This window comes from Artemia sp. Qi Xiang Cuo, chromosome 3, assembly GCF_049724085.1.
Source record: "Artemia sp. Qi Xiang Cuo chromosome 3, ASM4972408v1, whole genome shotgun sequence".
Taxonomy (NCBI): Eukaryota; Metazoa; Arthropoda; class Branchiopoda; order Anostraca; family Artemiidae; genus Artemia; species Artemia sp. Qi Xiang Cuo.
This window is the reverse complement of record NC_142796.1, coordinates 3,998,893-4,013,896: the sequence shown is the minus strand read 5'-3', so window position 1 is coordinate 4,013,896 and position 15,004 is coordinate 3,998,893. Positions and strand designations below refer to the sequence as shown.

The 15,004-nt window shown below is 38.7% G+C and overlaps 1 protein-coding gene across 1 annotated transcript in view; it reads right to left on the bottom strand.

Annotated features, from left to right (window-relative positions):
* LOC148953666 (abasic site processing protein HMCES) overlaps positions 1–11,284 on the bottom strand; it is a 56,787-nt gene extending 45,503 nt beyond the window's left edge. The window contains exon 1 of the mRNA XM_089087275.1: positions 11,208–11,284. Coding sequence (XP_088943401.1) covers positions 11,208–11,284 — 77 coding nt within the window. The remainder of the gene's footprint in view (positions 1–11,207) is intronic.
* Between the last annotated feature and the right edge of the window lie 3,720 nt (positions 11,285–15,004).

Here is a 15,004-nt window from a genome sequence, read left to right as displayed (position 1 = left end):
CATGTGATATGTGAAGATAAAGATCCTCCAGAGCCATTGCCGAGGCATAGGTGTTGTGCAATAGCGCTGTATAAAGAATTATCATGTAATCGTGAGCATAAAGATCCACTAAGGCCTGTACAGAGAGCACTGTATAAACAATTATAATGTTATCTGAGAGGATAAAGATCCTCTATAGCCGTTGCTTGGGCATAGGCGCTGTACAAGAGCACTGTATAAACAATTATCATGTGATATGTGAAGATGAAGATCCCTGAGAGGTGTTGCTGGGGTATAAGAGCTGTGCCATAGCGTTGTATAAATAATTATCATGTTATCTATGAGGATAAAAATCCTAGAAAGCCGTTGCTGGGGCATAGGAGCTTTGCCATAGCGCTGTAAAAACAATTGTCATGTTATTTATATAGGCAGCGCGATCGCGCTGCCTACGTAAAGAACGATTTGGGCACATTGTGTTATTATTTTTCCTCCATACCTGGGCACTTCGTATCGAAGGAGTTGTCGTACAAGCTTCGAAAAGGGCTCATTCGATTGGAAATTGGAGTGGCTAGTGCCGTTTTTACTAATCGAAAGTGATTGGAGGGCAACTGACCCCCCCCCCCACGCCCGTCTTTCCCCCTAACACATCCAATAAAAATTTTTAGATAGCCATTTTGTTCAGCGTACTTGATTCCCAGATAGAAAATATCTTTTTGAGGAGGACACTCCCCCACAACCCTCGGGGCAAGGGTTTTATGTCCTGAGAGCCCTGAGAGCGTATAAGAACGATGTTGGAACAATGTATGATTCATTTCTTTTCCTTTAAAGCAGGGCACTTCATATGGAAGGGGTCGTCGTAGAAACTTCAAAAGTGGCTCATTCGATTGGAACTCGAGAGTTCTAGTGCCCTTAGTAATAGTCGAAAGTGATTGGAGATCAACTAGCCCCCCCTCCACACCCATCATTCCCCCAAAAAAATCAAATCAAAATTTTGAGATAGCCATTTTGTTCAGCGTAGTTGACTATCACATAGAAAATATGTTTTTGAGGAGCACACTCCCCCACAACCCTCAGGGCAAGGGTTTTTAGTTATGCCCTGGGAGCATATAAGGTTTTATAGAAGGCGTTGTCTTAGAAACTTCAAAACAGGCTCATTCAATTGGAAATTCAAAGGACTAGTGTCCTTTTTAATAGTCAAAAGTGATTGGAGGGCACCTAGCCCCCCGACGCCCATCATTCCCCAAACTCATCGAATCAAAGTTTTAAGGTAGTCATTTTGTTCAGCGTAGGATAGTTGATTTCCAGATAGAAAATATGTTTTTGAGGAGGATACTTCCCCCCAACCCTCAGGCCAAGGGTTTTAAGCTCTGTCCTGGGGTTATATAAGGCTTTTATTGAAATCTTTGTCGTAGAAGCGTAAAATTACTCATTTGATTTGAAATTCAAAAGGTTAATACTCTTTTTAATAGTCGAATAGTTTTTGTTGTTGGTGTTTTTTAGACCAGGGCACTTGGTATCGAAGGAGTTGTCGTGGAAACTTCGAAAGGGGCTCATTCGATTGAAAATAGAAAGGGCTGATGCCCTTTTTAATAGTCGAAAGTGATTGGAGGGCAACTAATCCCCCTTCTACTTCCACCCTCCAACGCCCACCCTCCCATTCGCCCATTATTTTTAAAAACTAAATGTTGCCTTAAGATTAAATAAAAATCAACTGTGATAATGCTAATTCCCAATAAAGCATCTCATTAGTATCCCAAGAACGACTCAGGGTATTATGTTCAAACTTTTGGGGCTACTTCTACTCTTAAATTTTAAGAAAATCAAAATAGCGTAAATGTATAAAGCTATCAAAGCTTTATACATTTCAAAGCTTATTAAAGCTAAAGCTATCAAAGCTTTAGGAGGGCAACTAGCCCCCCCCCCCCCTGCACGCTCATCATTCCCCCAAATACATCCAATCAAAATTTTTAGATAGCCATTTTGTTCAGCGTAGTTGATTCCACATAAAAAATATGTTTTTGAGGAGTACACTCCCCACAATTCTCGGGGTAAGGGTTTTAAGTTATGCCCTGGGAGCATATAAGTTTTTATAGAAGGCGTTGTCGTAAAAACTTCAAAACAGAATCATTCAATCAGAAATTCAAAGGGCTAGTGCCCTTTTTAATGGTCGAAAGTGATTGGAGGGCATCTAGCCCCTCCCCCCTCGCCCATCATTCCCTCCGAAACATCAAATCAAAATTTTGAGATATCCATTTTGTTCAGCGTAGGCTAGTTGATTACCAGATAGAAAATATGTTTTTGAGGAGGACACTCCCCCACAACCCTCAGGGCAAGGGTTTTAAGTTATGCCCTGGGAGCATATAAGGTTTTTACAGAAGAATTTGTCGTACAAACTTCAAAACAGGCTCATTCGATTGGAATTTCAAAGGGCTAGTACCCTTTTAATAGCCGAAAGTGATTGGAGGGAACCTAGCCCCCCATGCCCCTCATTCCCCCAAACACATCCAATCAAAATTTTCAAATAGCCATTTTGTTCAGCGTAGGCCAGTTGATTTCTAGATAGAAAATATGTTTTTGAGAAGGACACTCCCCCACAACCCTCAGGGCAAGGGTTTTAAGTTATGCCCTGGGGGCATATAAGGTTTTATAGAAGGTGTTGTCGTAATAACTTCAAAACAGGCTCATTCGATGGAAAATTCAAAGGGCTAGTGCCATTTTTAATAGTAAAAATGATTGGAGAGCACCTAGCCCCCCGCCCCCCCACGCCCATCACTCCCCTAAACTCATCCAGTCAAAATTTTGAGATAATCATTTTGTTCAACGTAGGCTAGTTGATTTCCAGATAGAAAGTACGTTTTGAGGAGGAAACTCCCCCAACCCTCAGGGCAATGGTCTTAAGCTATGCCCCGGGGGCATATAAGGTTTTTATAGAAGGCGTTGTCGTAGAAACTTCAAAACAGGCTCCTTCGATTGGGAATGCAAAAGACTAGTGCCGTTTAAAATAGTCAAAAGTGATTGGAGAGCAACCACCCCCCCCCCTCCACGCCCGTCATACTCCCAGACACATCCAATCAACATTTGAGATAGCTGTTTTGTTCAGTGTAGTTGATTTCAAGATAGAAAATATTTTTTTAGGAGGATACTTCCCCAAAACCCTCTGGGCAAGGGTTTTAAGATATGCCCTGGGGGCATATAAGGTTTTTATAGAGAGCGTTGTCGTAAAAACTTCAAAACAGGCTCATTCGATTGGAAATTCAAAGGGTTAGTGCCGTTTTTATTAGTCAAAAGTGATTGGAGGGCAACTTGCCTCCCCCCCCCCCACGCCCATCATTTCCCCAAACTCATCCAATCAAAATTTTGAGGTAGCCATTTTGTCCAGCGTAGGCTAGTTGATTTCCAGATTGAAAATGTGTTTTGAGGAGGATACTTCCCCCCAACCCTCAGGGCAAGGGTTTTAAGCTATTCCCTGGGGGTATATAAGATTTTTATAGAAGGTGTTATCGTAGAAACTCCAAAACAGGCTCATTCGATTGGAAATTCAAAGGGCTAGTGCCCTTTTTAATATTCAAAAGTGATTGGAGGGCAACTAGCCCCCCCCCCGCCCATCATTCCCCACAACTCATCCAATCAAAATTTTGAGATAGCCATTTAGTTCAGCGTAGTTGATTTCCGGATAGAAAATATGTTTTCAGGAGGACACTCCCCCAAAACCCTCAGGGCAAGGGTTTTAAGTCATGCCCTGGGGGCTTATACGGTTTCTATAGAAGGCGTTGTCATAGAAACTTCAAAAATGGCTCATTCAATTGGAAATTCAAAGGCCTAGTGCCCTTTTTAATAGTGGAAATCGATTGGAGGGTAGCTAACCCCCCACGCCCTTCATTCCCTCAAACATATCCAATAAAAATTTTGAGATAGCCCTTTCTTCAGCGTAGGCTAGCTGAATTCCAGATAGAAAATATGAGTTTGAGAAGAACACTCCCCCACAACCCTCAGGACGAGGGTTTTACGTTATGCCCTTGGGGCATATAAGGTTTTTATATAAGGCGTTGTCGTAGAAACTTCAAAACAGGCTCATTCGATTGAAAATTCAAAGGGCTAGTGCCATTTTTAATGGTCGAAAGTGATTGGAGGGCACCTCCCCCTCCCCCCACGTCCATCTTTCCCCGAAACACATCCAATTAAGATTTTGAGATTGCCATTTCGTTCAGCGTCGGCTAGTTGATAGCCAGATAGAAAATATGCTTTTGAGGAGGACAATCCCCCCCAACCCTCAGGGCAAGGTTTTTAAGTTTTGTGCTGGGGGCATTTACGGTTTTTATAGAAGGAGTTGTCGTAGACACTTCAAAACAGGCTCATTCGATTGGAAATTCAAAGGGCTAGTGCCCTTTTTAATTGGAGGGCAAATAAACCCCCCACGCCCATCATTCCACCAAACACATCCAATAAAAATTTTAAGATATTCTTTTTGTTCAGTGTAGTTGATTTCCAGATAGAAAATATATTTTTGAGGAGGGCACTCCCCCACAACCCTCAGGGTAAGGGTTATAAGTTATGCCCTGAGGCATATAAGGTTTTATAGAAGGCGTTGTCTTAGAAACCTCAAAAAAGGCTCATGCGATTTGAAATTCAAAGAGCTAGTGCCCTTTTTAATAGTCGACAGTGATTGGAGGGAACCTAGCCCCCCCCCGCTGCCCATCATTCGCCAAAAAACATCCAATCAAAATTTTAATAGCCATTTTGTTCAGCATAGTTGATTTCCAGATAGAAAATATATTTTTGAGGAGGACACTCCCCCACAACTTTAAGGGTAAAGGTTTTAAGCTATGCCCCGGGGGGCATATAAGGTTTTTACAGAAGGTGTTATCTTAGAAACTTACAAAAAGGCTCATTCGATTTTTAAATTCAAAGGGCTAGTTTCCTTTTTGATTGTCGAAAGTGATTGGAAGGTAACTAGCCCCCCCCACACCCATCCGTCCCCAAAACACATCAAATCAAATTTTTGAGATAGCCATTTTGTTCAGCGTAGTTGATTTCCAGATAGAAAATATAAGTTTGAGGAGGATGCTTCCCCAAAGCCCTCAGGGCAAGGGTTGTAAGTTATGTCCAGGGGACATTAAAGGTTTTTATAGACGGTGTTGTCGTAAAAACTTCAAAAAATGCTCATTCTATTGGAAATTCAAAGGGCTTGTGCCCTTTTTATTATTCAAAAGTTTTTGGAGGGCACCTAGCCCCCCCCCCCCACGCCCATCATTCCCCCAAACACATCCAATAAAAATTTTGAGATAGCCATTTTGTTCAGCGTGGGCTAGTTGATTTCCAGGTAGAAAATATGTTTTTTTGGAGGACACTCCCCCCTCCCAACCCTCAGGGCAAGGGTTTTAGGTTATGCGCTGGGGCATATAAGGTTTTTATAGAAGGTGTCGTCGTAGAAACTGCAAAACAGGCTCATGCGATTGGAAATTCAAAGGGTTAGTGCCCTTTTTAATAGTCGAAAGTGTTTGGAGGGCAACTAGCCCCCCCCGCCCATCATTCCCCACAACTCATCCAATCAAAATTTTGAGATAGCCATTTAGTTCAGCATAGTTGATTTCCCGATAGAAAATATGTTTTCAGGAGGACACTCCCCCAAAACCCTCAGGGCAAGGGTTTTAAGTCATGCCCTGGGGGCTTATAAGGTTTCTATAGAAGGCGTTGTCATAGAAACTTCAAAAATGGCTCATTCAATTGGAAATTCAAAGGGCTAGTGCCCTTTTTAATAGTGGAAATCGATTGGAGGGTAGCTAACCCCCCACGCCCTTCATTCCCCCAAACATATCCAATAAAAATTTTGAGATAGCCCTTTTTTTCAGCGTAAGCTAGTTGAACTCCAGATAGAAAATATGAGTTTAAGAAGAACACTCCCCCACAACCCTCAGGACGAGGGTTTTACGTTATGCCCTTGGGGCATATAAGGTTCTTATATAAGGCGTTGTCGTAGAAACTTGAAAACAGGCTCATTCGATTGAAAATTCAAAGGGCTAGTGCCGTTTTTAATGGTCGAAAGTGATTGGAGGGCAAATAAACCCCCCACGCCCATCATTCCACCAAACACATCCAATAAAAATAAAAATCCAATAAAAACAAACCTCAAAAAAGGCTCATGCGATTTAAAATTCAAAGGGCTAGTGCCCTTTTTAATAGTCGAAAGTGATTGGAGGGCACCTAGCCCCCCCCCCCTACGCCCATCATTCCTCAAAAAACATCCAATCAAAATTTTTAATAGCCATTTTGTTCAGCATAGTTGATTTCCATATAGAAAATATGTTTTTGAGGAGGACACTCCCCCACAACTTTAAGGGTAAAAGTTTTAAGCTATGCCCCGGGGGGCATATAAGGTTTTTACAGAAGGTGTTATCTTAGAAACTTACAAAAAGGATCATTCGATTGTAAATTCAAAGGGCTAGCTCCCTTTTTGATAGTCGAAAGTGATTGGAAGGTAACTAGCCCCCCTCCACCCCCATCATTCCCCTAAACACATCAAATCAAATTTTTGAGATAGCCATTTTGTTCAGCGTAGTTGATTTTCAGATAGAAAATATAAGTTTGAGGAGGATACTTCCCCAAAGCCCTCAGGGCAAGGGTTTTAAGTTATGTCCAGGGGACATATAAGGTTTTTATAGAAGGTGTTGTCGTAAAAACTTCAAAAAAAGATCATTCGATTGGAATTTCAAAGGGCTATTCCCCTTTTTAATATTCGAAAGTGATTGGAGGGCACCTAGCCCCCCCCCCACGCCCATCATTTCCCCAAACACATCCAATCTAAATTTTAAGATAGGCATTTTGTTCAGCGTAGGCTAGTTGATTTCCCGGTAGAAAATATTTTTTTTTGGAGGACACTTCCCCCCCCAACCCTCAGGGCAAGGGTTTTAGGTTATGCGCTGGGGAATATAAGGTTTTTATAGAAGGTGTTGTCGTAGAAACTGCAAAACAGGCTCATGCGATTGGAAATTCAAAGGGTTAGTGCCCTTTTTAATAGTCGAAAGTGTTTGGAGGGCAACTAGCCCCCCCCCCGCCCATTATTCCCCACAACTCATCCAATCAAAATTTTGAGATGGCCATTTAGTTCAGCGTAGTTGATTTCCGGATAAAAAATATGTTTTCAGGAGGACACTCCCCCAAAACCCTCAGGGCAAGGGTTTTAAGTCATGCCCTGGGGGCTTATAAGGTTTCTATAGAAGGCGTTGTCATAGAAACTTCAAAAATGGCTCGTTCAATTGGAAATTCAAAGGGCTAGTGCCCTCTTTAATAGTGGAAATCGATTGGAGGGTAGCTAACCACCCCCCCCCCGCCCTTCATTCCCCCAAACATATCCAATAAAAATTTTGAGATAGCCCTTTTTTTCAGCGTAGGCTAGTTGAATTCCAGATAGAAAATATGAGTTTTAGAAGAACACTCCCCCACAACCCTCAGGACGAGGGTTTTACGTTCTGCCCTTTGGGCATATAAGGTTTTTATATAAGGCGTTGTCGTAGAAACTTCAAAACAGGCTCATTCGATTGAAAATTCAAAGGGCTAGTGCCGATTTTAATGGTCGAAAGTGATTGGAGGGCACCTACCCCCCCCTCCCCCCACGTCCATCATTCCCCGAAACACATCCAATCAAGATTTTGACATTGCCATTTTGTTCAGCGTCGGCTAGTTGATTGCCAGATAGAAAATATGCTTTTGAGGAGGACAATCCCTCCCAACCCTCAGGGCAGGGGTTTTAAGTTTTTTGCTGGGGGCATATAAGGTTTTTATAGAAGGAGTTGTCGTAGACACTTCAAAACAGGCTCATTGCATTGGAAATTCAAAAGGCTAGTGCCCTTTTTAATAGTCGAAAGTGATTGGAGGGCAAATAAACCCCCCACGCCCATCATTCCACCAAACACATCCAATAAAATTTTTGAGATATTCCTTATGTTCAGCGTAGTTTATTTCCAGATAAAAAATATATTTTTGGGGAGGGCACTTCCCCACAACCCTCAGGGTAAGGGTTATAAGCTTTGCCCTTGGGGCATATAAGGTTTTTATAGAAAGCGGTGTCTTAGAAACCTCAAAAAAGGCTCATGCGATTTGAAATTCAAAGGGCTAGTGCCCCTTTTAATAGTCGAAAGTGATTGGAGGGCACGTAGCCCCCCCCTACGCCCATCATTCCTCAAAAAACATCCAGTCAAAATTTTTAATAGCCATTTTGTTCAGCATAGTTGATTTCCAGAGAGAAAATATGTTTTTGAGGAGGACACTCCCCCACAACTTTAAGGGTAAGAGTTTTAAGCTATGCCCTGTGGGGCATATAAGGTTTTTACAGAAGGTGTTATCTTAGAAACTTACAAAAAGGCTCATTCGATTGGAAATTCAAAGGGCTAGTTCCCTTTTTGATAGTCGAAAGTAATTGGAAGGTAACTAGCCCCCCCCCCCCCACACCCATCATTCCCCTAAACACATCAAATCAAATTTTTGAGATAGCCATTTTGTTCAGCGTAGTTGATTTCCAGATAGAAAATATAAGTTTGAGGAGGATACTTCCCCAAAGTCCTCAGGGCAATGGTTTTAAGTTATATCCAGGGGGCATATAAGGTTTTTATAGAAGGTGTTGTCGGAGAAACTTCAAAAAAAGATCATTCGATTGGAATTTCAAAGGGCTAGTGCCCTTTTTAATAGTCAAAAGTGATTGGAGGGCAACTAGCCCCCCCACGCCCATCATTCCCCCAAACACATCCAATCGAAATTTTGAGATAGTCATTTTGTTCAGCGTAGGCTAGTTGAACCCTCAGGGCCAGGGTTTTAAGTTTTGTCCTGGGGGAATATAAGGTTTTGTAGAAGGCTTTGTCGTAGAAACTTCAAAACAGGCTCATTTATTTGGAAAATAAAGGGCTAGTGGCCTTTTTAATAGTCGAAAGTGATCGGAGGGCAACTGCCCTCTCCCCCCCCCCTTCACGCCCATCATTCCCCCAAACACATGCAATGAAAATTTTGAGATAGCCATTTTGTTAAGAGTAGTTGATTTCCACATAGAAAATATATTTTGAGGAGGACACTCCCCCCAACCCTCAGGGTAAGCGTTTTAATTAACTGCCTACTGGCATGAGAGGTATTTATAAAAAGCGTTGTTGTATAAACTTTAAAAAATGTTCATTCAATTGGGAATTCAAAGAGCTAGAACTCTCGTTCCTATTCAAAAATAACTAGAAGGTCACTAGCCCTCCCCCACCGCCCCAAAAACCCCCCCAAACAACGAAACAAAAATTTGATATATCCATTTTGTTCATCGGAGTTCATTTAAAGATAGAAAAAATATTTTTGAGGAGGACACTCCCCCAAAACTAAATGTTGCCTTAAGATTAAATCAAAATGCACTGTGATAATACTAATTCCCAATAAGGCATCTCATTAGTATCCAAAGAACGACTGAGGGTATTATGTTCAAACTTTCGGGGCTACTTCTGCTCTTAAAATTTAAGAAATTCAAAATAGCGAAAATGTATAAAGCTAACAAAGAAAGTAAACAGATTTTTTTGCGAATGATATCAAGTTTACCTTTTCAGGTCACCTAGAGGTGGTATGAAACTAAATTAAACAGTACTATTTGTGTCCAATTTTTTAAAAGGGTGTATTTTGTTAAAAATTGCTGAAAATTTTTCTCCAGCATTCAAATAGAAGACCAAACTATAAAGTATTAAAAAACGAAAAGATTTAAAGAGTTATTTTCTTTTTCCCTGAAAAGACTATGTCAATATAAAACGAACAGAAATTAATTAAAAAGACTTTTTCCACAAAATAAGTTTTTTTTAAAAAAAGTAAAAAACTCCGTTTAACCAAAAATAAGCAAAAATAAAATCAAATAATATACCATTCGTGAAACTACCACAAATCAGCATCGGTAAATAAACGAAACCCAAAATGAACAGAAATTACAATAAATAACCGAGCCAAACTCAAAATGAGCAGAAATTAACATAAGTTGGGCGCAAAACCCCTATGCCTTCCCAAGGCCAGAACAGAATTTACTCTTTGCTGAAAAAATACAAATGTTTTTACTTTTATAACTTTAATAAATCAAATAATATTAACATTTTGATTACTAAATATCAGTATATGTATATTAAACTGACAATGCGCAGTCTATGTATTTTTTCAGTAAAGTGCAAATTTTGTTCTGGCCTTGGGAAGGCATTTGCGCTCAACTTATATTAATTTCTGCTCATTTTGAGTTTGACTCGGTTATTTATTGTAATTTGTGTTCGTTTTTGGCTTCATTTATTTACCGATGCTGATTTGTTGTAGTTTCACGATTGGTAGATTATTTGATTTTATTTTTCCTCATTTTTGGTTTAATTGAGTTCTTTACTTTTCTTTTGAAAAACTTACTTTGTAGAAAAAGTTTTTTTAATTAATGAGGATAAGGATCCTCCAGGGCCGTTGCTGGGGCAGAGGAGCTGTACAATAGCGCTGTATAAACAATTATCATATTATCTATGAAGATCAAAATCCTCAAGAGCCATTGCTGGGGCATAGGTGTTGTACAATAGCACTGTATAAACAATTATTATATTATCTGTGAGGATAAAGATCCTCGAAAGCTGTTGCTGTGGCAAAGATGCTGTACAACAGCGCGGTATAAAATTATAATTTTTTCTGAGAGGATAAGATCCTCGATAGCCGTTACTTGAGCATAGGCGCTGTATAAGAGCACAGTATAAACAGTTATCATGTTATCTGCGAAGATAAAGATCCTTCAGATTCGTTGCTGAGGCTTAGGCTCTGTACAACAGCGCTGTATAAAAATCATAATGTTATCTGTGAGGATAAAGATCCTCCAGAGCCGTTGCTGGGGCATAGGTGCTGTACAATAGTACTATATAAACAATTATCATGTTGTCGATGAGGATAAAGATCCTCCAGAGCTGTTGCTGGGGCATAGGTGATGTATAAGAGCACTGTATAAACAATTATCATGTTACCTGTGAAGATAAAGATGCTTGAGAGACGTTGCTGGGGCATAGGAGCTGTACATTGGAGCTGTATGAAAAATGATAATGTTATCTGTGAGGATAAAGATCCTCCAGAGCCTTTGCTGGGGCATAGGCGCTGTACAATAGTACTGTATAAACAATTATCATGTTATCGATGAGGATAAAGATCCTCCAGAGCTGTTGCTGGGGCATAGGTGATGTATAAGAGCACTGTATAAACAATTATCATGTTACCTGTGAAGATAAAGATGCTTGAGAGACGTTGCTGGGGCATAGGAGCTGTACATTGGAGCTGTATAAAAAATGATCATGTTAGCTGTGAGGATAAAGATCCTCAAGAGCCGTTGCTGGTGCATAGGCGCTGTACAATAGTGCTGTATAAACAATTATCATGTTATCTGTGAAGATAAAGATCCTCGAGAACCGTTGCTGGGATATAGGCGCTGTACAATAGCGCTGTATGATCAATTATCCTGTTATATGTGAGGATAAAGATCCTTCACAACCGTGAGCATAAAGATCATTGAGAGCCGTTGTTGGGGCATAGGTGCAATATAATGGCGTTGTATATGCAATTATCATATTATCTGTGAGGATAAAGATCCTCCAGAGCCGTTGCTGGGACATAAGCGCTGTATTATATAGGGCATAGACACCTACTGTATTATATCTGGTACCACGAAGGGTTAGCAATATACAGGGCAAGGTTTACAAAGCAAGTATAAAACCCTGGTAAAATTTTTCTGTGGTGCCAAGACTGGCTAGTTTGGAAAACAAATGCCAGTTGTTGCTGATTCAGGAATAGTACCTATTACTTCAATTACTCTACTTAGTCAAATGTTATTTTTAAGCCAAATTTGAGGAAATTCTGAGAAATAGCATAAAACCCCTAAATATGGTGTTAGATTAAAACCGAAAGTATGCCATTGGAATTAGCACAGTCCATACTCGTATATAGGGACGTTTCCCTTCAGAAAGTAGTTCCCTGGTTATCACTTTCCTGTCAAGGATTATCACTTTTTCCATTGGTAGCACTGATATGTCTTGGTTGCTCCTTTTTTTTCTTCCATTTCTAGCGGGGCACTGGAATGTCATGTAGAGTTAAGGGACTTTTTAAATGCTGTATCTGCGAGTATTTGTAATTAACAAATATAATGTTAAAATAAAATCTATTTTATGACAAAAACTGCATCTTTGTATACCCGATCAGGAATGATGTCATAACCTTAGGTTTCAATCATAAATGATGTCATAATAAATTTGCACAATAACATCAGTTTTGATGACATCATTACACATATAAAACGTTAAATAATCCACTCAACTTAACAGTTAAAGTTTGTAAATAGTTAGCTAAAGATAAAATGAAGATTATTATGTTTTTACTATTTGTACTTATTCTTGTTTGTACTCTTTGTGCAACGTCTCTATTTGGCAAACACGATGATAAAAAAGAATCAGATGAGTCAGGGATGCTATCTTACATTTTATTACCGCCAATACTATTAATAATTGTGATGTCAATTGGTACTGGTGTTGCTCTTCTCCGGCTAGCAAAAAAAATTAGAGACCTTCAGAACCAACTTGAACTCTCCGTGAAAAACATCAAAGTTCTGAATAACGAAAAAGCTTCAATTAAAAAGAAAAACAATTCACTTCAGGAACAATTGTATAAGGATACCGTAACTTATCTAGCCTGCTGTAATTCACTTAAAAGCAAACAAGAAGAATTAACAGCTGAAAGAGATTTGGTCACGAGAGAAAAGGCAATTTGTGACCACCTTCGGTCACAGAGGCAATCATTATTTAGAATATCTGACGAGCAAAGTAAAGTGATTGAAATTTTGAAGCAAAATTTTCGTGCTAAAAAGCAAGAGAGTGACACTTTCCAAAAACAATTGAATGATCATAAAATTAGATATCGAACGATTGAAATTGAACTTGCAAACGCTTTGGAAAAAGTAGCTCAACTTGAAGCTGCTGAGACCGAGTGCTCACAGTCTACTAAAAAATGCAATCTTCAGGTCACAGCCCAATCTTTTGAAAATGAAAAATTGAAAGTAGAATCTAGCCCTGATGATGAAAAGTTGAAAAACCTGCTCCTTAAAGCCCCATTAAGTAAACTAAAGTTGATTAGAGGCTCTGTGCCTGCAGGTCAAATGTACGCTCTGCTTGATGCAGAGAAAATCAGAACAGAAGCAAATACTACAACAGAAGAATGTGATGCTCTGCAAAAGCATTTACCTGAAATGGAAAACTCAAACTCTGCGTTGCGAAGAGTAAATGAAGAATTGCAACAGAGATGTGACACCATTGAGAGCCGCTTCGCCATTGAACATACAGAATGTTCATTGGAATGTTTTCATCGGAGGAAAGATTAGAGTTTTAGTTTAGCGTCTTAATGTAGAATTTTAGTTTAGATTTTTAGTTTAGACATTTAGTTAAGAGTTTTAGTTTAGGTTTTTAGTTTAGGTTTTTAGTTTACAGTTTTAGTTTAGAGTTTTAGTTTAGAGTTTTTGTTTAGAATTTTATTGTAGAGTTTTAGTTTAGAGTTTTAGTTTAGAGTTTTAGTTTAGAGTTTTAGATTAGAGTTTCAGTTTATAATTTTAGTTTATATTGTAGCTTAGAATTTTAGTTTAGAATTCTAGTATAGAGTTTTAGTTAAGAGTTTTTGTTTAGATTTTTATGTTAGTTTTAGTTTAGAGTTTTTATTTAGAGTTTTAGTTTAGAGTTTTAGTTAAGAATTTTAGTTTAGAGGTTTAGTTTAGATTTTAGTTTAGAGTTTTAGTCTAGAGTTTTCGTTTAGAGTCTTAGATTAGAGTTTACAGTATAATTTAAGTTTATATTTATAGCTTAGATTTTTAGTTTAGAGTTTTAGTTTAGAATTTTAGTCTAGTGTTAATAGTCAGGAGTTTTGTTATAGAGGCTTATTTAAGTGTTTTAGTTTATAGTTTTTGTTTAGATTTTTATTTTAGAGTTATAGTTTAGAGTTTTAGTCTAGAGAATTTTCGTTTAGATTTTCAGTTTAGAGTTTTAGTTTATAATTTTAGTTTAGAGTTCTAGTTTAGAATTATGTTCGTTTCAAACTTGATTTGTACTCTCTTTTTCAATTTTCTTGTCTTGAAGATGTCTTTATGAGTTTATATCATTATCTATTTTGTGTTTGTTTGTATAGACTGTCTGTCGAATTTCTGTTCGCTTTGGGTTTCATTTATACCTCAATAGTAAAATATTTTTCTTCGTTTTACGCTTGATTTGTATTTTTAATTTAAGCATTGCTTGCTTTGAGATTTTTTAATTCATTTATGTTATTAATTGTATGTATTTTTGCTATGATTGCTTATTTAATTTCAGTTCTTTTTGGGTTTAATTTATTCTTTAATAGTAATTTCTGGTTATAAAAAAGTAAAGATAGCATCAAAGTAAACAAGGTATCGAAGTAAGAATAAGCAACTTGCATAGATTACAGTCCTTGCACTGTAAATCCAAGTTGCCACGTAAATCACTAAATCCAAGTATTAAAATAAACAAAGTTTCAAAGTAACAATAATCAAGTTGCGTAACTCAAAACCATTTCCCTGGGGTTGGAGCCGAGGTGTTCAACCCTAGAAGCTTATTTATTTGGCCTTTGAGATTTTTTGAATAAAATGACAGTCTCAAAATTTGGCCGGATGCCTTTTGAAAAAGTGGGGCATGGGCTAGCTGATCACTTGCCCATTGACCACTTTTGACTCTTAAAAAAGAACTAGAAATTTCAATTTTCGACTAAATGAGCCCCCTCCAAAATTAATACGACCACTCCTTCCACCAAAACCTTGTATTCTAATAATACGCAACTTACACAAGTTACAATCCTTGCCCCGAGGGCTATGGAGGATTTTTCAACCCTTAAGTGGGAAAAGCAAAACGGAGGGTTAATGCTAGGGTGGGGGGGTTTGGCTGTGCACAACCGTCCCGTGGTGGCCTTATTTTCAACCACTCACAATCAGTAGGCTATTTAGAGCTATCCTCCCATTTGCGTTGCAAATGTG